This window comes from Branchiostoma floridae, chromosome 2 (assembly GCF_000003815.2).
Source record: "Branchiostoma floridae strain S238N-H82 chromosome 2, Bfl_VNyyK, whole genome shotgun sequence".
NCBI lineage: Eukaryota > Metazoa > Chordata > Leptocardii > Amphioxiformes > Branchiostomatidae > Branchiostoma > Branchiostoma floridae.
Genome location: NC_049980.1, coordinates 14,382,161 through 14,405,052, shown reverse-complemented (window position 1 = coordinate 14,405,052; position 22,892 = coordinate 14,382,161). Strand labels below are relative to the sequence as shown.

Here is a 22,892-nt window from a genome sequence, read left to right as displayed (position 1 = left end):
GAAATCTAGCAATTAAAGGGGCATGGAGAATAGCAGTTTTACGCCCAATACGATAGGCGCGTGTGTGTGTGTTGGGGGGGGGGGGGTGTTCCTGTGTATCTACTTAAATCACGCACGACGTTTTATTTGCACCCTATAAATAATTGTAAGTAGTGCCTCATTCCCGCGATACATTTATTGACCTACTTTATCAAAACGGCAGCACGTTCGGCACACTACACCTATCAAACACCCAGGATGGTTACATTTGTTCTTCCAACCTAACTCATTTCTATTCTGTACAACGTTTATGGCGATATGATAATGTCGTCATTTTGTTACGTCATTTACACATCGCCCTCTTTGTTTTTTGTATTGCATGGAAACTGGCAATCGTAATTTGTCTTTCTGCCTGTTTTATTGCGTAGGAGAGAGTTATATTTTTCGTCTTGTCTCTTTATTAGCGAAGGTCATGGTTGCCATGGACAGTCTGAACAACGTTCGTTTCATGAATTCAGCAGGGGGAATATAGGATCCTTCACACGTGTATGTACACGGAACACTAGTTAGTAAAAGCCTCACGGTATAAATAGGTGGTTTGAAATGGAGAAGGGGGGCATTTAAGGACGCACAATTTCTCTGTCGCGGGTCAATTTCAGGAGGGAATGATTGTAGATGATACTATAAGCCTTGTTGTACCTACACAAATTTTGGAGATAAGATTTTGTCGTTAGTCCTCTGTCACGATGCTAGAATTCTTACTAAATATCCCAGATAAATGGGCTAAAAAGATTTGAAATGAATGAAATGGAAATGTGACTGAGAGACCCACACGTACGATAAGCGCATAACTTATACTCAAACCAGTTTGAATCCATGGAGATTCATATAGCTGTGTAGCTCAACCCAAATTTTCTGTAAGCTGGTGGGCTCCAGCAAACCGCCCACACCCATCCACTGCCTCCTCCGCACGCCGAAATAATGGTTCCGCCCAACGCTGGCCATCCAATGACCCAAATGGGGCCCAATATCGTTATTGCCCATAGTTCCCTCATGAGTTCTGCCGTGCAATATTTAAGATTCCTCTGGCGGGGTCCAGCACCACGCCACAAGCGATCTACACCCTGTTTTCTCTATCGTGGAACCTTCAACGTTAGCATGATATGTGCCATTTTATGAATCGGCCTGGAGTACGCATTGCCCTACAGATTCAATAATGTTTTGATTTATGATTTAGGGTATTGCAGACTTTTATGTTGTTATGTTACATTAAGTTAAACATTGAACCCGACTACAAAAACCTGCAATGATCACAATTGCAAAACTATTTTTCATATCGACCTTTGACAGTTTTATTTCTAACCCACTACGATGCTGCCCTGGAAACATATCATTTACTTGTGGTAATAATTTCAGTGAGGAGCGTATTCTAAAGTTGTCTGCTAGTCGTACCCATACTAATCATGACCTTGTTCGGCCTTTACGCCGCGTCATTGACATGATTATTCTCGGACAGGAAATAAGCTACAACTCGGCTGAAGTGCTGACGACAAATTCGGCATGCCACACTAAAACAAATTAAAGAAGAGTTGGATTTGCTTATAAAGATGTACCATATAAAAATTTCCTGCTAAAAGAAGAAAATAGAAAATGTTGAGCGTCTATCAACTGGCAAAGGTCATGTTTCCTTCTCATAATAGATATTAAAATTCAAACCTGCCTTTCTGTCTATTCATAGTTTATCTACCTGAGTCATGACGTATTGTTGCTCCTCGCACGACCCCTTTTGTCCATTGAAACCTTGACGTGATTTTATATCAGCCATGTGTCCTTCACCTTTGAATCTGAATCACGGGGTATTGTTGTTCCTCTATTGACTGTAAAATCGGCTGTTTGAGAGATGGGGACTAACGCTGGACATTCTGTCCACTAAAACCAACACCTAACATGTTGTATGAATACCAGATGTAATTAAAGGTGATTCGTCCTTCCGATTCACGCCTGTCCCTTGAATCGGTATATTTTAAGCTCATACTTTTACAGAAAGTGTTGTTGGACTCTTCAGTGGCGTAATGGATATCATAAATTCTGCAATGAGTTAATTTGTCACCCTGGTTAGTTTGTTGAGAGGTTTTCTTAAATACTTACGAATGAAATTTTATAGTTCTTAATCACTCGTTTGTATAAGTGGACCTTAGCCGATAAGAGTCGTAATTGTAATTGGGAAATGATATTGGACCTTTAACTATTACCAGATGGGGAGATGGGAGTTAAAGGCGACTTACGGAGGACATATGACACTTTAACGTATAAGCACAAAAGTACAATCCCGACATTGCTGAATCAGGTAAATAGCAAGTCAGTTCCATGGAATGGCTTTCTCTCATGCAGGATGGACCCAAAAGTCGTTTTGTGTCTCGTTATATCATATGTATGCTGGATATATCTTGACCGTCATGTATGTACTCACAGCTCATGCGCATTTCACGTTCACTATTTAACATCTTAATCGATGTGGATTAATCTTGTGGAACGACATTCATGACATTTTAAGTTGCTCTACAACATGTCTTCGTTTTTCGTAAAGCTTCACATGTATATGTAAAATTGCGTATAACGAGGTTGTGATGTCCAGCCACTGTTGAACCAAATTAAATGTTATTTTCGTTTTGCTTATACTTGGACCATTTAAAAATCGAAAATACTATTTCGTTTGAGGAAGTCGTGACACTTTAACACGTTGGTACGATATCAAATACATTTGCAAAGAAGGTTATGTTTTCGATGCCATTTGTGTAATTGTGTGTGTTTATACAGCATAAATCAAGAAGTTGTTGATGGATCTATGTGATATTATGTATGTGAGCAGGGCCTGAAAAGGAGCTCTTAGTGGCTTCCTACAGTACTGCAGTGAACTTCTGGTTTTGATATCTCGTTGTATAGTCAGCAAAATCCCTCGTAACGCGCAGTCAAGGTGTCGCCTGGCAACTGGGAAAGTTTTTTCCTCGCTACTATGCCATAATATACCGCCTACGTGGGTTCAAACGCGGACATCAGACTTGTACCGCTGATATTATTTCAATCATATGGCGGGCGTTGATTGTTCCTTCTTAGAAATCCACGTGGCATCTTATCTCCAGAAGGAGTCTCGGCGGCCCTGCCCACCCACGTACGGGCCAAGTGTGGGTAGACTAATCTGCATATTCATAACCCTGTGTTGTAGGTACATCAACTTGTACATACAAATGTGTTGATGCAAATTCTTGCCCTATTCCCAAAACAACAAAATCTTGGAAAGAAACGTCTTAATAAAAATCAACTGATTTCTAGTTGAATGTGATCGTTATAATGTCAGAAATGGAAATGATTTGTTTATTACACCTCTGAACCTGATTTATATGCACAGATATGTGAAAAAATGCAACTCTATAGTCACAATCTCACAATACTTAGAACAGCAACTGTGACTATTAGGCAGATAGTGTTACACCATACGTGTAATAATAGTTCAGCACCAAGGACAGGACCTATCCCTTTTTTGGTATAGAAGAATGAAATGTATATTTAAGTACACTTGATAGCAGCATGTGACAAACCCAGGACTTACAGGGGGAAATTGTAAAGTAGTCATGCTGATGTTCATGTCGATATAGGTATATTGTGAAACACACTCCGATAAAAGGCAGGAGTATTTTACATGCAGATGTTGCGTTTCCACATTTTCCCATCAATCTGTGAAAGATACACACATTTTATGAAGACGCGAACACGTTAAATCTGCAATGAGTAAGGTTCGTCCATAACGGAAAAATTTAGAGGCCTAGATCTATTCCGTAAACCTCTTTCCCGTGACTTTGATATTTCAGTCCCATAAGGATCAAACATCAAGAGGTCATTAACCCATGAAGTACTGCCAGAAGACATGTGCAGAACTTTTCATCTTTAATTTTGTCTGTTTGCTGGGATCAATGTATGACACTTAGAGTTATGGGTCTTTTACTGCTCTACCATAGTAGAAAAAAACCCCTAGCATTATCCTGTTTGACGCACGCATTGTAAGCGACAATGAATATTATGTGGTATAGGTTACCTTTTACCACATTGTTACAGCCTATTTAACTCGTGTTGCAAGATATGAAAGGAGTGACGTGTACCTGAGTTGAAATTCTGCTGGAGGACATGTACATGTACGTCTCGACACCCCCCCCCCCTCCCACATGCAGATACCCTGAGGCACACTACCACATCAATCGCCGGGGAACTTCAATGGAACACATTAGGGAAAGGCTAAGCTAAAGGTTGCCATAGCAGCGAAATTGACTATTTCATATTCTACTGGCTAGGGGAACAGATGTTCCATGAAATTCCTGACATTTGGGGTGGTCACTTGTTTACGCAGATGTCTGACAAACAGATATTTACTTTGGGTGCAGCTTTTGGCATAGTTGGTCAGAGTAGGATGAAAGGTTATGGTAAAATTGTAATTTTCTTTCCCAAAGGAAAAGTACCTTGTTAGATGTGATGCCTGCTCTGAGACTACATCTCATAACGGAACAATATTCAGTATAGATACGGTGAATTTGTGACAAATGACAATACGCCTGCACAAAATAGGTGTCGATATTCGTGTTTATTTTGTATTGTTTGATGATCGTGTTTCTTTTCCGTACGTGCCATGTGTTATTTGTTTCGCATAATAGATAAACCGCCTCTAGGCGTAACACGCGCGCCAGTTTTGTGCAGTAAGTGTAAGCTGCATAAGATAGACTGCACGGTTGTACTACTCACACTGCGATGGACGTCTAGTCCTTTCGATAAATGTGGAAGGGTCTTTAACGTGCTCGATGCGTGACTGTCCTCAAACCCGGGGTCTCTGGCTTTATGTCCCATCCTAGAGAACGTTACTATCCAAAGCAAGGTACTAATTTTTACCTGGGTCATATCAGAAGATAGGTGTAATGGGCCTTTTCCAAGGGCACAGCATTAGGGCCTGCTAGACTAGGGATTCTAACGCAACACCTCTAACCACAAGAACACTTTACAATCCTTCGTGTGTTGATTACGCCCTACGAGGTGGAGGGAGACCCGTATAGCGCGGCGCACAACTGGTCTGACATGTATGCTACTTACGAAGTAGGTCACTGATTGTCTTATACATCTACTTTGCTGGTTCGTGTCGCATCATATTAATTAGTTTAGGATAATAGCGATTAAAATGCAGGGCTGCATAAATGTACATGTCATGCGGTCGTCTTCAGTAGTAACTGCCATATCCGCAAGCAGCGTTCTAACAAAATAATGACAAAGCGTTGCCCATCCTACACAATGATTTGAAAACCCTTGTTAAATTGAGAACGACCTCACCTTTGAACAGAAATACCTTTTACCTTGGACTACCTACAATCATTAATCTTACTAATAATAGAGAATTGAGATATCTATACACACTAATTAAAAATCATAAGTGATAGGTTTCACTTTCCTTTAATGAGTAAATACATATCCTCCAACTCTCCTTCATCGTTGGACCAAAATCATCAAGATCAACCAACTAATTGTGACACTATGTGATTCTAAGACAGAAACTAGGAAACGTTTGCCCTACGGACGCTCGGTGTTGTGGTTTTGGAAGGAATTAGTGAAAACACCGTAACACCTGATATTAAAGTAACTTTAAAGATTATCTTATTGTACACCTTTTGGTTATAAGCTCCTGTCACACAGTCAATGAGCTACGGTCGTATTTGTTGGTATCGCAAGGAGACCGTCGAATTAAAAATGTCCAGAGATTCAATCGTATTTTCACCTTAAAACATTCCCCATCATACTTGGCTTTGCAAACATCGGCCGATATCTAGAGAAATCGCCGGGCGTATTGTGAAAATCTGGTTTAGAGCTCTCAGACTCATCGGCCGATCAATTAACCTGCTGTGGGGCATGATGATCATTTCAAGTGTAAGAAGAAGACACGTTTTCTTGCAAAAATTACCAAAATGAAGTATGGTGTTTGTGCCATTACAGTGGATTTGACCTCTAACCGCCATCTTTGACACGTCATATCCGGGATCGTCGAAGGATGAGGCAGGATCGAGCGGAAGGTGGCGCACACGTACCTCAGGCCGCGTCTTCAGGAAGCAGTCCGCTGTCAACGTCATCTTCCCGAGCTGTTCCAGGGAGCTGTTGCCTCTGTTTCTGCTGCTGCTGCAGCTGCTCTTGGTATGTAGGAAGACGGCACCTCTATCTGTCACACGTAGCCAAGCAGAATATATCTCCATTATATGTTTGCTTCATGTCCGCTAACGTTATTACTACCATTGTTTACATTCCTGCGCCATCAAACAGCTACATTTGTTCTGTCTTTACCACCTTCCAAGGGCATGCAAAAAGAATCTGCAAAAACGTTTATTGATGTGATTCCTCTTAATTTGTTTCTCACAATGTACCAATATATGGCCTTTGTTTTCGAAAACTATCAAGCGACATGAAAGTATTACAAAGGGTAACGTTAGAGAAAATAAAATAAAGGTAATGATAAACAAAGCTTAAGAAGAGTATATATGGTAAAATAACCATCAGAAACGTTTTGTACTGACCTTAATACAGAATGGATAGGATGTTTATTCGTATGACAGCATTGCTAAGCACTTGTTTCTCGTCGAGGCCTTGTTTTTGTAAGTAAATCGTGGACACGTTTTCCCAGGTTCTGGTAGGCGTCTTTGGTAGTGTCCTCCCCTCTGTATGTTTATGTTGATGGATTACGTTGTCATCAATCGTGTCACGCGTTGGATCCTTTCTAAGTCACGTTCTACAACTTTGTTGTTTTCTTAGCCCCTCACAGTGAAGAAAGGCTAGGAGGAAAAGCCATTGAAATGTGTGCCGCTGACTCCATGCAACCTTTGTCTCTGTTCACGTTTTGCCCTTTTTCAGAAAATTGCATCGATAGTGCGAAAGGATACAGTGTGTGCTCGAGGAATGCGACACGGTGGACATGTGTGAATACGCGTCCAGGACATAGCTCCTTAGATAGATCGACTTATCGCAGCATTGCAGTAGGGATTGTACGATGTCCCGTAGAATATCCAAATTCTTTGGGTAAGTCAGTTCCCACTTCAAACCGACGGACCGTGCGATATTGGGGAATTCTAATGGAAGCGCCCTTTCTATCTCACACTGTCTCACAAAGACAACTCAGCTGCTGCTGCTACTAAACCTACCTTTTTAGTTTGCCTTTGCTGTTTACTTTTATATTTGCAATATTCCTTCTTACTCACCATCTATAGCTTCCTACATAGTAAACTGGCTTCCACGATTCCCCAAAAATCTGACGGACTGTTTTATTCTCGTTGTCTCGTGTTTTCATACGTCGTCTTCAGTGTGCATGCCGTGGCCAATGAGAGTGAACATGGCAAAATTGAATGAACGCGTATGTTGTGTTTGTCAAACTGACTGAATAAAAAGTCCAAACAAAGATCATCATGTAACCGAGGAACAATGCTATGCTTTGAAAGGTAACCAACGTAGTGTGCTGACTGCTGAGTCCAAGATTTGATTAGAAATAGTGGAGAGTTATTTTTGTCATCACCTAATTTCCTAACTACTTATGACCCAAATAACCACCCACCGAGCATTGCCTTTCATTTAGTAAATTGAATGTGGTTTGAAAAATGAATATTTATCTAAATTAAAAAGTTTAACATACAACAAAATGTATTTGGAAGGTAGCTATTTGAGTAGCACGGGAAATATTCCTTAAAATATTGAACTGTATAATCCGACTTTAAGATATGTGATGTCTATTCTGCTTCAAGAGTGCCCCTGGCACTGTGCTTTGATGCGGTTTCCGCTCATATCTTGTTTCTTTCCATTAATTAAGGATCCAATTAGGACATTTGTCAGAGATGAATGGGCCATGGGTTCTTATGTCCGAAGTTTCCAACAAGAGCAAACCTTTGTTGATGAGTGATACGTGTGAGACCCAGTGTTGAGACATGTGATGACCCAGTAGGACATGCTTTCAGCGGGTGACAGAATTGCTTGATTAGTGCTTTGTAAAAGCTGTAATTGTCAACGTTTAGCACAGCATCACTACTGACAGAAAAGTATTAATGCAATCCCGGGCCCCATTGCAAGAGAATATAAATGTTTAGTAGACCTTTCATGACAAGCAAAGTCACGGTGCATTTTATTTCGATCTGTCCCTTCTACGATCAAGAAAAGAGCTCTTTAATTTAAGAGGTCACCAATCTCCATCCCAATCATTACACGTTAACAGAGTAAAAAGAAAACTTTCCTCTTAACGTCACAGAACCCACACATTACAGAAAAGGTGGGATCTTTTGTCTTGTACTTCCTCAGAAAAAGAAAGTCAAACCAATTAAGTAACATTTTAGAGGTAGACTTAGACGTACTCGCTTACTACACTGTTAACCACTGTTGTCTGTGACTTTTTGTCGCTTACAATTCGCCCACGGGCAAGAATTTGCAATGAAATTATGATAGTTATTATTGCATTGAAGCATCTCCAGACACATGGGTAACCCCTTCAACTTAGATGAAAAAATGATAAACCATATGTCGTATGAGCCCACCACGTTAATTGAAATTAACCAATAACTCCGTTATGTCTCGAATCCAAGAAAGACGTTTAGCTTGAAGTGATAATATCCGTGGTCCTGAATATAACATTAACGTGTACCGTATGTGAATGGACGGTTGTGTGCACTGCAAGTATACATATTGAAAGCACATATAAGTGGTTATAGATAAATGCCACCAAACGCTTGCATACACACTTTAGTTTCCTCTATCTGTTTACCAGCTGTATACTTTACAATGAATCAGCCGGGCATGTATTTGCATACAGAAGCAATGCACAACATGCTTCCTTTTTCTTTCAAGCATGGCGTAGCGTGATACCCAACGTTAACCCAAGGTCGTGTGAGCTGTTCTGTAGGCTATTCAACCTTTGATTGCCTTTCTATGTGACAATTAGCATCAACCTGTATAGCCACGGGGCTATGGGCAATCCCAGGAGAACTGCTAATGGTACATTCACCACTTAGGCCACAGCAAGTGAATTTTAAGCATGACACCTCTGCAAACTCCAAACCTGATGCGAGAGCGCGAAAAAAAAATAAGGAAAAATAAACTGCCTATTTCTTTTAGATAGAGACCATAAACATAGTAACAATAATCCAAGCAACAGAACATGGTTTAACAGTCAACAAGTTGTTTATTCCTGTATTCAAGAAGTGCCAAAAACTAACACTAGTGTGATATCTGAGTATCCCTACAACTACACTCAGGGCTACGACACTTTTACGACTACAGAATCAGTTTCACCTCTACATGTTCTCCCATGGCAACCTCACTTTTATCAACCATGGTAACCTCACTAGTGTTACTTCAATTTTTCTACAATAACACTCAGGGATACTGCACGAGATGTTTTCTCATTATTGACATCATTTTGACATCGACGGAGGGAACATAGATATTTTTTTTTTCAAATCAGGAAATTAATGTCATCCATAACACTAACTTGTCGTGGCCTTGGTTACAAAAACACCCTAATCACTCAATTATTCACAGCCCAAAACACTTCTGGGTCGATTCTAAAGCTGACCAAACACAAATGACTTCATTAACAATTGAAAAATACCTATGACAGAAGAGCAATAGTGTCTTTTGTCCCCGATGGAATGATAAGTCATTGTGTAATATATAGTCATCAAGCTTTAACCACTCAAACCAACAAATTTGGTGGTCATAAGCATGTTGCACCGTAGAACCATTTTAGTTTGAAATATACGTTTGCAAAAATGTTAGAGTTGTCCATTAATCTAATGCCTAGATTACACATAGCCGACTTTGGCTCCCGAACACTAGCCGACTCTTAGCCGACCCAAGTCGGCAGTAGTTCGGGAGTAGTCTGACCAGTTTAGGCCACGCCTATTTTTTTGCGCCGAACATGTCCCGAACACCTCCCGACCAGTAAATGACTTACTCCCGACTATGTCCCAAATGCTAACTAACCTATCACCAACCATCCCGACCTCTAGCCGCAGACTGCCGAATCACTCCTGACTAATCCCCAACCGATTGCCGACCCTTTTTCGACTTGAAATAGACATAATCAGCGATTTTCAAAAGAGTGCTCATTTTCGTTTTTAATCAAGAATGCCCTTTGTTCTATTTGTAAACATCACCAAGAGATCAAATTTAGATCACATATAGCTCCAGTGCGGCATTTATGGGTCTTTTTGTTTTTGGCTGGATGTCGGTCGTGTGAAGTTCGGGAGTGATTCGTCTACGTTCTGGCAATAGTCTTTTTTCTTGGGAATGAGTTAGCCGAGATTTGTCCAAGTTCTTGGGGTGAATCATTGGTAAGTTGGAAACAAGCTGGGAGTAAATCAGCAATGTTTATGGCGTGGTTAAGATTTAATTTGACTGCTGACTTTTTTCCCGAACACCAACCGAACACTAGCCGATCGTGCCGAACACCAGCCGACCACCAACCGACCCATTCCAGAGTTGCCGTTCAGAGCCGAATGTTTTGAACATTTCAAAACATTCGGATGGAGCAGCCGAACACCAGCCGACTCAGCCGAACGCCAGCCGAACGCCATCCGACTCAGCCGAACGCCAGCCGACTACAGCCGACTAGCTCCCGAATGACTCCTAAACCATAGTCGGGAGAGAGTCGGGAGCCAAATTCGGCTATGTGTAACCTAGGCATAAGTGCTGTGGGCGGGAGAAATCTTACAAAGTCAGCCAATATTAGTAACCTTTGGTCATGTAATTACCCCACCCCCAAATGAGATGGTACCGCCTTGTCACTGAAAAGCCTGACCCATTTTGGGCTGGGGGGGGGGGGGGAATCATGGTATCATAGGAATATTTGACAGCAAAATGTCAAACTCCCGCCATCAATGTAATTTTATACCTCTGCACTAGCTACTCTGCACTATGGCTGCTTGAGACATTGGTTAATGTCATTTCCCCCTGGTTTTACCCTCCTGTAGAGATGCTGAATAGCCAAAAAATGCAAATATTTTAGGGAGATGCAACTACTCTCTCATTGGTCGAACAGCTAATTGCCTTGCTATTATTGGTTGAACTGCTAATTGTAATGGACAGTTATGATCGGTCTTATGCCCGCTGCTGCCACCTGTATGTATTACTGTGTAAGCTATCCAGGCGAAGTGTAAGCCATCCTGGAACATACCAGGTCAGGATATCGATGTAACATCGCCATTTTGCCATTTACGATTACACAAAAAAAGGGCAATATCGCTGATGATCTGAACCAAACGTTTTGTACAGATTGAGGTCGGCATTATTGTGTGGACAAGGAAATATATAATGCTCGACTCATTATGAAAACTTATTTTGATTATTTTTGATGGAGGTAGAGAGACAGGAGAAGAACAAAAACTGTTCAAATCAACGGTCGTTTTTCCACTACCTTTTGCTACAAGATGGGCCACATACTTCCCTTGTTCATCTTCTGGTGACCTCCGTTGACGCTAACGAACCATTTTTACTAACCTTCGGCTGTCCTGTTGGGTTGCAATGTCAAGGGATTATTGACTTGGCAAAACTGTGCCTCAAACACACGCATGAAAGACGTGGACGGAAAGGCGCCTAAAAGAAGTGGACGGAAAGGTTAATGAAAGCGCTCATTTAACGGCGGCACTTATGGTCGTGGCCTTTGAGTTTTTGACTCAGAACATGCAGGTTCTGAGTTTGAATCCCCAACCGGTCACGGTATCGACGCTGTGCCGTGAAGAAAGGGACTTAACACCAATTTCCTCACACTACTCACGGGTGCCAATATTACATATCTTCGGCTAGCTAGGATGTCCCTCGAATAACACGTTAAATGGAAATCCCGTGTGTTGGGAGAAGCACACCCCGAGCAAGTTCAAGAACCCACCAAACCTATCAATAAGCTTAAGAGCAGGGCTCCATCCGGGAATCAAATAAATCTGTCTGGATATACAGCTTGCACTCTCCAGTACCAACCGAGTGCGTTATGGCATGAGGCGGTTTACGGGGTGTGTAAAACAAACAAACAAACAAACAAACAAGTCTCTGAAGTTTGACACAACAGTCACTATTGCTCAAGGCTGTGGAATGACATTCGCGCTATATATAGCTATAAGAGGGTCTGCTTCCTGGCGACGCTCAACTATGATAGATTTGGGAGACCCGACAACGGATAACAGTAAATTGACTTGTTATTGCGAAAGGTTTCGGGCACGTTTTCATTGGATCATTCCACTGGATTTGTTTTCTCTAGAAACTAGTCTGGCTCTCTGACTTTCCGTCGTGAAATTTGGGTGATCTGGCGCTCGACTTAGGAAGGATTTATGTACTATGAATTCAGGATAACAAATGACGTGCTATACCTCACGATTTACTTATCAACGGTTGAATTAGAGCGGGGAGGCTACGACTAACGGTGAATTAAAACAGCTTGCTACACCTCATCGAACTTCGGAAAGTATGCAGACCATCCTATACTACTTTGTTATCGGCCCGAACTTAATTCGTTTGCATAACCAGTGTCAACATTTACCAATGTTAGTTTAAGATATCACAGCTGACCCCACCCCTAAATTTGGTGGTACAACCTGTCAAACCCCTCTCCCCATTCCTATCGTGCTTAGACTTACAGAATTAGTTTACCCTTCGATGTTGTCATGTGATAGACAACAGTATGTCATATTTACTAGCGTACCATTCCTGTGGGGTTTATACGTTTAGAGTAAACCAACATTGTGAAGAGGGGTCTATTTTGAAACAGAAAAAATCTCTCTCCCGTAAAAAAGTACTTGTCATATGTATGTTCAGCACACAGAAGTTTGTGAAGAATACCAGCTTACTTGTACAGTATAACCATACCGTATCATATGATCGGTATATAGACTGAATGACTGTCATGGGTATCGTAATATTTATTTGCTTTGTACCACAAAGCCAAAGGTAGTGTTGTTCTATTTTTCGTTTCTTTCCGTCATCGTCAATGTTGCCTCACTATGTTGTACACTAGTATTGAGTGTAAATCTAACTGCATTGACCCCAAGTGACCAGTGCCCTTTGACCTTGTTCCAGCTTGTCGGTCCGAGGAGGTCAAGACGAACCAAGCCGAGACAACGGCCGGCAACCCAAATCAACGTCCTCTAGAGAAACCAAGTTGGAAGAGGTTGACGAAAAGACAGCATCTGGCCAGTAAGTGTATTTTTGATGTTCTACAGATCTGCATTCGCTCACAAAAAAGACACACATCAGTCTAGAACCGCCCTAGACTGCTGAACCCTCTATGTGGTTTGCTACTGACCATTGTGACCTTTGGTCAGTCTGTCTGTCTGATAACGAGAGGGCAGCATGTTTTTGTGTGTTCTCATAATGACGGTTAAACGTTTTATCCCTATTGTATCACTTAACTCTACCCATACTGTCGTCTTGACAGTCACTGATGAGCGCATGAGCTTCCTACAAAACAAACGTTGACACCACAACCTGTACTATGAAAAAGTGAGTAAAAAAGTAACAGACAAGTTGTCTGATAAGCCTATTTGCACATAGGATAAAGGCTCGGAGTAGTCTTCGTGCTGGTGTTTGCAGTATCGCCATTGTCGCAAGTCACTCTGCGGCCAATAGGATCCATGCGACCTGCCACGTAGATATATGTTCTATGCTATTCTGGCCGCCCAAGGAGGTGCTAAAAGAATATCCCCTCCCTTGGTCCGCCAGAGAAGAAATTATTTTGTAATCCTCAATGTCAACATCATGAAAAGGAATTCGTTTTTTACGCTGTTCATTTCTGTGGATTTGGTGGTGATGCTTTTGGATTAACTCTTGAAATAGTTCCTTATTGATCCTTTTTCGACATACTTTTGACAATGTAACAATATTGAAGATCTTGAATAACTTCAATACGTTATCTAGCTCACCATGGCCCGCGATAATGGTTGGTTAGTTTATTGTCTTTTCTGGCGACAATCGCTTGTACAAACACAAATTAATGAATTAGACACGATTTACGGATCAATCACGTAACTACAGATTGACGGTTCTTGTACACTGTTGATAGCAGAATGATAAGGTTAGAAATGATTGACGCCCCTTCACTTCCCCATCAGACCCAGTGTTCATTAGATTTTTTTTTTACATTTAGATAGAGCCCCGTATTTTATTAAACCATCTTAATACTCTTTTCGAAAAAAAAGAGGTGCTTTGTTCTTCTTTTCCGCAGATGGAGGTCATTGACGGTTCTTTTCCATTCTTTTCCAAATATGTATAACTCTGTTCGTTGCTAGAATTTTGTGTAGTGATGTAGGGGTTTGATCATATGAAGGCGCCTTTCTTGGTATCATTACATTAATTAAGATCGTCTTCCAAATATGATATCATTTGGTGATCATTTAAACTTTCCTAGAGAATTGTAATTCCGTAACAGGTGCCTGCGTACTCGTGGATTATTGAAATTACTTATATTTTTACCGGTGCAATGGCCGAGTGGGTAGAATGTCCGCCTTGCACTCGGTAGGTCGTGAGTTCGATCCCCGGCCGAGTCATACTAAAGACTTGATCATGAAAATGGTACATGGTACTTTCTCTGCTGAGCACTTAGCATTCGGAAAGAGTATGGAAGTTAAACACACATCACTACCTCTGGACTACCCCCCCCCCCTGGTGTATTGATTGTGTGGCCTAGGGCTACTGAAACGGAGATGGGCGCCGCCCTATGTACCATCTGGTGCGGGAAGGACTTCGACTTATATTTCTACAGTTCAATTTGCACAACTGAAACCCTGTTGATATCAATCCATTATAGAAAATCAATTCTTTATATTACAACATTTTGCATCCACTTCTGATATATTTTGAATAAACAAAATGCCATGGCCATGGTCGAGCACATCCTGCCATAAGAATGGTTCATAATCTGTCTTAAAATCACAGTTGTACCTCAGCACATGAAGTTGAGAAACTGAAAAAACTGAACGCCAGCTACGCTGACAGTACATCTCTGGAAAAATACTCAAAAGGAGCTTGATAAGCATTTCAATTTTCATTGTGTCATAATCTATTCGCAAGAATGGAAAAATCCCTTTCTAACTACACTATGTATCAAACATAACATGATTGTTAATGATGCATATGAGAATGTTGCTAGCAACATCATAAACCCAACATGTTGTACTTCCGAATAACAATCAGGAAATACCTGGCGATAGCCATTTCACAGCAAGTCAAAAGTACCCACTAATACTTAAGTCATCCTATACACATAACATCCATTCAGCATTTCGTGTAGCGAGACAATGTTTTATTGTTTTGTTTCCAGTCTAGTAAATGTCATTAAATTTTTGCTGGGCTCCACCATGCGGCACTTGTCACCACTGCAGCAATTCCGCGGTACCTGCGGTATTGATAAAGTTAGGTGCGCAGATGGAATAAAAAGCTCTGCATACTGACAAATACCCACATACATTCTTTGTGATAAAAGGTGACATTTCTCATTGCCCGTGTGTTCGCAGGCCCGACATGGAGGAGGTGAACGAGTGGGGAAAGTCGTTTGACAAGATGATGAAGAGCTGCCGTAAGAAACTATTTTTACTAAATCTATTTTTAGCATCTGTCATGTACATGTATCGTAATGCAATGTGATGATAGTGTGGATGTGATGTAATATGGAAATCCATGGTTCTAAGAACGCGTGTTCGACGAAATTTTAAAGTATGTCAAAGTTGAAGGCTCCTAACTTGTAAACGGTTCTTGTCTCGAACATACTTAATGTGTTTATTTATCTCTCACGGGACGGTAGTTTGACGTACTACCCGCAATGCATTTCAATGCGCATGCCCATATAGAACCATGAACCTCCCTATTTCATGTGTTTGGATCATGTTCATCATTGTTGGTATTATGTAGTTGTCATGTGACATGATTTGCATGCAGATGAGATGAGTTAACATTTGTATGACCAAATCGTAGTTTTACATATGATAATCAATATATTCATTCCGTGCGATTTCTTTCAGATGGAAGAATAATATTCAGGGAGTTTCTCAAGACAGAATACAGCGAGGAAAACATGATGTTTTGGCTGGCTTGCGAAGATTTGAAGGAGGAAAAGCCAGAGAATCAAAGTGCCATCGAAGAGAAGGCAAGGCAAATATACGAAGACTACATATCAATTCTATCCCCAAAAGAGGTAAGAGCAAAGGTGCACATTTTGATAACAAATTGTTTGTGTCATCATGTACCAACCAATGTCAATCTGCCCAAAGTGGTCAGTAATGAAGTTTGTGATCTATCAAGATGTCCAATATTCCTCTTTGTTGTGTTTTAATGGTTTGGGCAGCAACACCATATCTATTAGACAAGTCCTGAAAGCATTAGCGCACATTACTCTGTGCATTATTGATTATGTTTCGTAGACAATACCTGTAAATTCTCTTTACAAAAGTTGAAACTGGACAACTCTTTTTTTTCTGCCAACAGGTGAGTATAGACTCACGAGTACGGGAGATTATCAACAGAAACATGGTGGATCCCACTCCAAGCACGTTCGACGAAGCGCAACAGCAAATCTATGTACTGATGCATAGAGACTCCTACCCCAGATTTCTGAACTCCAAAATGTTCAAAGACCTCTTAAGACAAGTGTCATCAGAAGGAGCATCTAGCTGAAGCTTGGGGTGAATGGGTATCACTATAGCTTTATGTATATTGTTTGTATTACTTAGTTGCACCTCCTACGACCGTAACGTGTGCGTATGATGTACTTGTAATATGTTATATTTTGTACAACAATATCGATTTCCTTCACATCGTGTGGCGGCACGGGAATTGTTCAGGCCAGGAATGTGGAAGTAGTCGTGTGATCTCCCCACTTTCCTTGGATCAACGATGACAGATCGGGAGGATGAGGAATTCGGCTACGGTATCTCCCGCGCCAGATAGGAACCAGTACGTTGTGCTGCTGCCACAGCATGAGGTATCAGAGAAATGTGATACACGTACATGTACTGTGACATTTTATCCACCTACTGTGGGTGATGAAAAGCCATACCGATTCATAAAGCCTTTGTTTGGTTATGTTGTGTTGACGGACACACTGTCAGATGATAACAGAACATCTGAAGCAGTCAACCGGAACGAAGGTCAGATGTGCCGTGGGAAATACGTATACTCAGGCGGTCGGGCATTGCATCCAGTATCCCAGATGCAAACATCACGGAACAGGTTTCCTGTTGCATAACTCTGTTCATGTTTTATGAAAAATCGGCAATCTTCCGCTGGACTTTTCTAACCGACTTGTCACCCTTTTCAAAAGCCTGCTCTGTCTTGGAGCCGCGGACGAACCTAGACGTCACGGCCAATACCAACCCGCTCCGGTCGGTACGGTGGCCACAGTACCGGAGAACCGGCACAACGGTAGCAGGTGGCAGAGGAAATGTGTATGCGCGAACTGTTGACATGGACGAATGGACGGCCTAATCTTCTCCTGCAAGAGTTACCAGTACCGACTCCATCACTACTAATAAACCCCTAGCGGCCTCTACACAAACTGCATGTTGGTGATATATTTTAGTCATGTTCACGAAGTAGATGAGAAAATTGCACGTTTTCATGTCACAAGGAGTACCCTCCTAGATTGGCAACATCTTTCAGTAACGTTCGGCTTACAACGAAATTGGATGGTTAAGATCGATCAAAACAATTCACCATTTTCGGTATTTGCGAAGCAGACCCTATATGTGCACTTTTTGAATACCTGGGTGTAACAGTGGTTACGTTCCTTTCTGCTTCAATAGCTTACTCTACAAGACATACGAACTGCGCAAAACGATCATGCTGGAAAAGTGCGAAAGTGCTGACATTGGATAGACTATGAACGGATCAGCCAGGCCAGGACGCTCTGATTTAGGATCTCAAAATATTCTTTTTAGACGTTTCTTTGTTTGAAATTAGCCACTGGCAAATGTGAGAACTTTTAGATATCGCAGGGTCTTATCTTAGTATTATGATAATTAGATAGGTAGCGAAGGGGAGCTTTTTGTCTTTGGGTTTAGTTCGCAGACTCATTCTTCCAAGACACGAATCTGTGCAGTGATTTTGATCATTGCCACTATAAAACAAGACTTGTTCGTGCATGTACAGCGCATGCGCTTTGCGTCTTGCTATTGTCATCATGCAATCGGTGCGTGGACTTTGAGAAAAAACTATGTGCAAGGGAAACAAAGGTTAGGCAATCAGATCAACGTAGCTGACTGTGTCCTGCTTATCGAAAGACGTTTCATCATCGCCAATTTCTAACTAAACAAGTGTCAATGTAAAAGGGCTTTTCACGAATAACTAATGTAGGCGCAGGTCGCCATTTGATGTCTCCTCACCGTTATGAAGTATATGGTACTATGAGTTTTTGTTAGATGTCGTCTTGTTATGTAGAAACAGTATACTGATGTATGAAGTAAGCTGAAAAAGTCTATGCTGTGCTACTAGTATTGGGGTGTCTGTAAGGAGACAGAAAAAAAACGAAAAAAATTGCTCTGGCAGCCGGGACCAAGCAGAACCGCGAGAGGTGATGAGAAACTCATGATGAGATATATCACATCAGCCGTCATCTTCAACACGTGAAGTAAACACCTTATTCAAACTGCCCAGTGTTTGAGCAGCATAGGGTACACTGGCGGGAACTCTAATCAGAACCTGTGTCGAATCGTCAAGGACGCTTGATGCGGAGCCAGATACTGTGTAGACCTGCCGATAAGGATATGGAACCTTTCTTCATGTCTTTACCATCCTGAGGTGTTTCGAGTTTTTGTGTTCTAACCCAGGATTCATGTTGCCAATGACACTCCGAACGGAATAAATCGCATCAACAGACAAAGGCGTGATTGCGCAGGACGCCGCCTCTACTAAATTCAAACGTCACCTCCCCTAAACCAGATGTCACCACATCTAGCAATATTTCACCTTCTAAGTACGGTGATACCTTTGAAATACAGCCAAACACCTGATTATTGATATATAGTTGTTCTTGTAATTATTGTCATTATTGATTTTGAAAAACATTGATGGTGTATTTACAGAAATGTATATTTGTCCATAAACAATGTGAGCAAAACACTCAGCCTCACTAACAAATAAGAGAGAAGCACTGTTTACGTGGTAATATTTATCATTTTAGTTGAAATATTACCCTTATAAAGGTTGTCACCTTCACTAAGACTGTTAATGAGAGATGTTCTAGTCTGTGACATAAAGTGTAGTTACGGCATCCCCAACATGCTGTCAAAAATGTAATCCGAACTTTGCTCAGCCTTGTTTAGAATTCTTCTTCGAGGTCACGGTGAAAGAAAGTTCAGTGAAACGTTCATATAAAGGAGTTTTGAAGAAACAGGGATGTACAGACTGTACAGTGTGTATGTATTTTATGTATTTCTGGTACAATCATCGCCATTTAGCAGATGTCTCTACGAGCCAAATAGCTACAGACATGAGCTATTTTTGATGCCCTCTAAACAGTCGCTCAGGATGCCTTTGTCACCATTAGTTGTACTTGTACGTTTGATTTAAGCAATCCCGACTTCTGTTTAGTGATTGTAGACATTATTCTTATTGTTCTCTTAGCTGTCATCTACGTTACTGTTAGTTCGAATGTTTTCTGGACGAAGTGTTTCTCTTGGACTACATGGTAATTGATGCCACCAGAAGAACACATGGCCGGGACATGCACGTAGGAGATGCCTCTTTGTACAATTCCATCATACTGGTGCTCTTTCAATCGGATACAATCGTCGGTAGTTTCGTAGTTCTCTTCCAATTGTATGGTTTTCAAATACAAGAGTCAAGATTAGGTCCTAGCTAGTTAGAAAACGCACAAAAAACAACTTTCGCGAGTTTCTCATTGACTCCCATGACCAAGCTTGTATGATTTAGTGCGAGTGGATCAAAACCTAGCCAAGAAAACTCTACATGAATGGAATATGGTGTAGTCTGTTGCCAATACGATATCAGCTTACCATTTTAAGAACGTATGTACAGTGAAATGCACTGTGGGTAAACTGTGGGTTCACATTTGCCCTGTTACCCACAGTGCATTTTGCTGTGCATACTTATCATCCAGACTTTTCCTTTTACACTACGGTATCTCCTATGGGTACACTCCGGCCATGTATTCTTCACAACGCATGTCATAGTCTCACGACAGTACACGAGACAGAATCGAGACGGCCCCACAACTGTGGCCAGTACAGTACTGTAAATAGTTTTGTGTCAGATGATGTGTAAGAAGTTATGGGGTGTGTAAAGATGTTGTCAGAACTTGTGCAATCTATGAAAAAACTTTATATGCAAAGTATGTTGACTTTGAAGTTGAGTTTGTCAGGGGTGTGTTTTGTTAACATCACATGTAGCTGCAGTGTATGAAAAATAGCAACCACACTTGATTGTTAACTCAAAACATTTTATAAACATTTAAAATGCATACATGCATTCATGCACAGATTAAATTACCACAATATCCAATTTTCTATAGCGTTTACACGCTCGCCGTACACACTTTACATCCTTTCATCGCAGAGACATGGCATTTCAGAATATCGTTGATTTTACAATATGTAATAGAACCACATGCACAAAACCTCACACTAATGATAGGAATAGATTTATCAGGACACGAACACTGCATCAGTCTGGGTGGTGTTGTACAGTGAAGGAAGGGGTCATAAAGTAGTCTCTTGGTCCTTGTATTCGCCGGGGACAAAGATGTTTTATTCTCACACATACTAACATTCTGAATATATAACCAGAAAAGGCAGTAATCTTATCATTTTCGATGGATAGTTACAATATTCCATTCTGGGTGTAAGGGAGGTAATGATCCATGAAAGGAGAATATGAAAAACACACAAGCGCAAGCAAGCACGCACGCACGCACAAACAAACACAAACTTGAGGTATTTCACCAAGAAGTTTTTATTTGGCCAACAATAACGTTTTGATATATAAGACATCTATGATACTACGCCTCCCAGCGAGACATCGATATACTGCAATGCGTTTATGGGCAATAATACTTGTTGAAACGCTGGAAGGTGCTCATTAGAAATCAGATAGAATTGACCTCTTCTTCAAGTTTCTATTTTCCATGACTTATGACTTAAATGGGCAACTGTAAACAGCACCAATTTGGGCCTAAATTGATAACTTGACAAATACCTTTAGTATACCTTACAATTTCGATAACAACTACATATTACGTAACGTTAGCTGTTCTAGCCATAATATTTACAGTCAGAGAAACAAACAACAAGTATACTTACGATCATTGAAAAAAGAAAGAAAATATCAAGAGATATATAGGCGGAAGCATATGCTCGCAGGTCTTTTTGTCACTACAAATATATTTCCTATGCATTTTTAATCATTTCACTTTGGTGAACAATTAACGGTGAAGAAACTCCAACGTACCTTCGTTCAGTGAAAAGGGGCTTTAGGTTATTTCTAAGGTTAGATGTATTTCGTTACCTGTACTTGATATGTTAAGTATGTATGTCTTTCTGATGCATTTAAATGGTATTTCATTGATTTTTGATAAATTGCTTACGCTGCTATTTCCCGGTAGCTTCTTCATCTAGACTTGAAACGCAACAGTGCTTCACGCCAGCTTGAAAAACGGCTAAAATAGCACTGAGGGGCCTCCGTGAACAAACTCCAACGTACCTCAAAAGTACGTAGTGAGATAGGGTCTGTAGGGAGGTATGTTAGACATCATTCGGCAAGCTTCGTTGTAGGATCAGGAGGTGACCTCTACCACATTCTTGGCAATCCGCCTGGTTGGCATTGCGCACACATAACGAGTCTATTTAGATGTTTTGTAAGTCATGAGTGCACTATCACCACCACCTGTACCCCACGTTAGTGTTGACACGAAGCATACAGTTTTAAGCTCTTGTTGGGAAACTAGAACGTATATCAGGATATCTTAAAAAGAACCCGTAAATTAATTTCGTATAGTGTCCTTTTCACATTGTTACAGCACAAACTTCCTTTTCAACACCCGATGTAGAATTACCTGCGACCATGAACTAGTTACCTATCCAGCGGACAAGCATCCAGGCATATCAATGTGTAACGGATGTCCTGAAAATAAACACTTCGTCCTGATCAAGACGGGTTCTCTCCGCTTGCCCGGGAAGGAAACAACTGTCTTGCCACGACAGAATGATAGATGGCGTCATTGGCCCATTAACTCAGCCGCTGATTAGGTCAGTTTCCAGCCGTTTTCTGGAAGGGGTCTGGTGGAATACTTGAATGAATGTGACGGATACAATTGATGATCTCGCCACTTCGGCATGACTCTATATGGCTAATGGTAACATTGACATGCACATTCATATTTATCCATTCATCAAACATTACCCACCGCCCGCAATACAGTGTCAGGAATAAAGGGTCGTGCGCGTGAGCATCAGTTTAAGTTAGCCACTTGAGCTGTGGCCGTTGAAACCTTATCTTCCTGACCAGGTCTGTAGCTTCTGTGGCCGTTTGTGGCAGTGACATTACATGTAATTCTACAGCCTAATCTAGAAGCATATTTATGAAGTCAGGTAGCCCGAGTCCATCCGCAATTCATCTGCAGATCGCTCAAACGTTAGCCAGTATGCTGACTGTTTCCAGGGCCTACAAAGGTCAGCTTCTCAGCTCTCGGGGCAACATGCCTCAGTAAATCTTATCACATCCACCCTTGAGTTTGATACTAGAAAGGCTGATGAACTGGAGATCGGGCATCCTGGTAACTAACACCGTTTGCCCCCAGTGCAAACAGAACGGCTTGGATGTGCTCTCCGTAGGAGATTTCTATCTCTCCAACTCGGTCCCACTGGACC

The 22,892-nt window shown here is 41.2% G+C and overlaps 1 protein-coding gene across 6 annotated transcripts in view; it reads left to right on the top strand.

Annotated features, from left to right (window-relative positions):
- LOC118409633 (regulator of G-protein signaling 20-like) overlaps positions 1–20,375 on the top strand; it is a 41,502-nt gene extending 21,127 nt beyond the window's left edge. For 5 of the 6 annotated variants that reach the window (XM_035810790.1, XM_035810789.1, XM_035810788.1 and 2 more), the window contains exons 2-6: positions 6,001–6,195; positions 13,099–13,215; positions 15,531–15,592; positions 16,035–16,207; positions 16,498–20,375. In XM_035810790.1, the coding sequence (XP_035666683.1) occupies positions 6,056–6,195; positions 13,099–13,215; positions 15,531–15,592; positions 16,035–16,207; positions 16,498–16,686 (681 nt within the window). In that variant the 5' untranslated portion in view covers positions 6,001–6,055 and the 3' untranslated portion in view covers positions 16,687–20,375. Of the gene's footprint in view, positions 1–6,000; positions 6,196–6,906; positions 7,072–13,098; positions 13,216–15,530; positions 15,593–16,034; positions 16,208–16,497 lie in introns of those variants that run through there. The other variant, XM_035810793.1, reaches the window with a different exon arrangement.
- Positions 20,376–22,892: the final 2,517 nt, after the last annotated feature.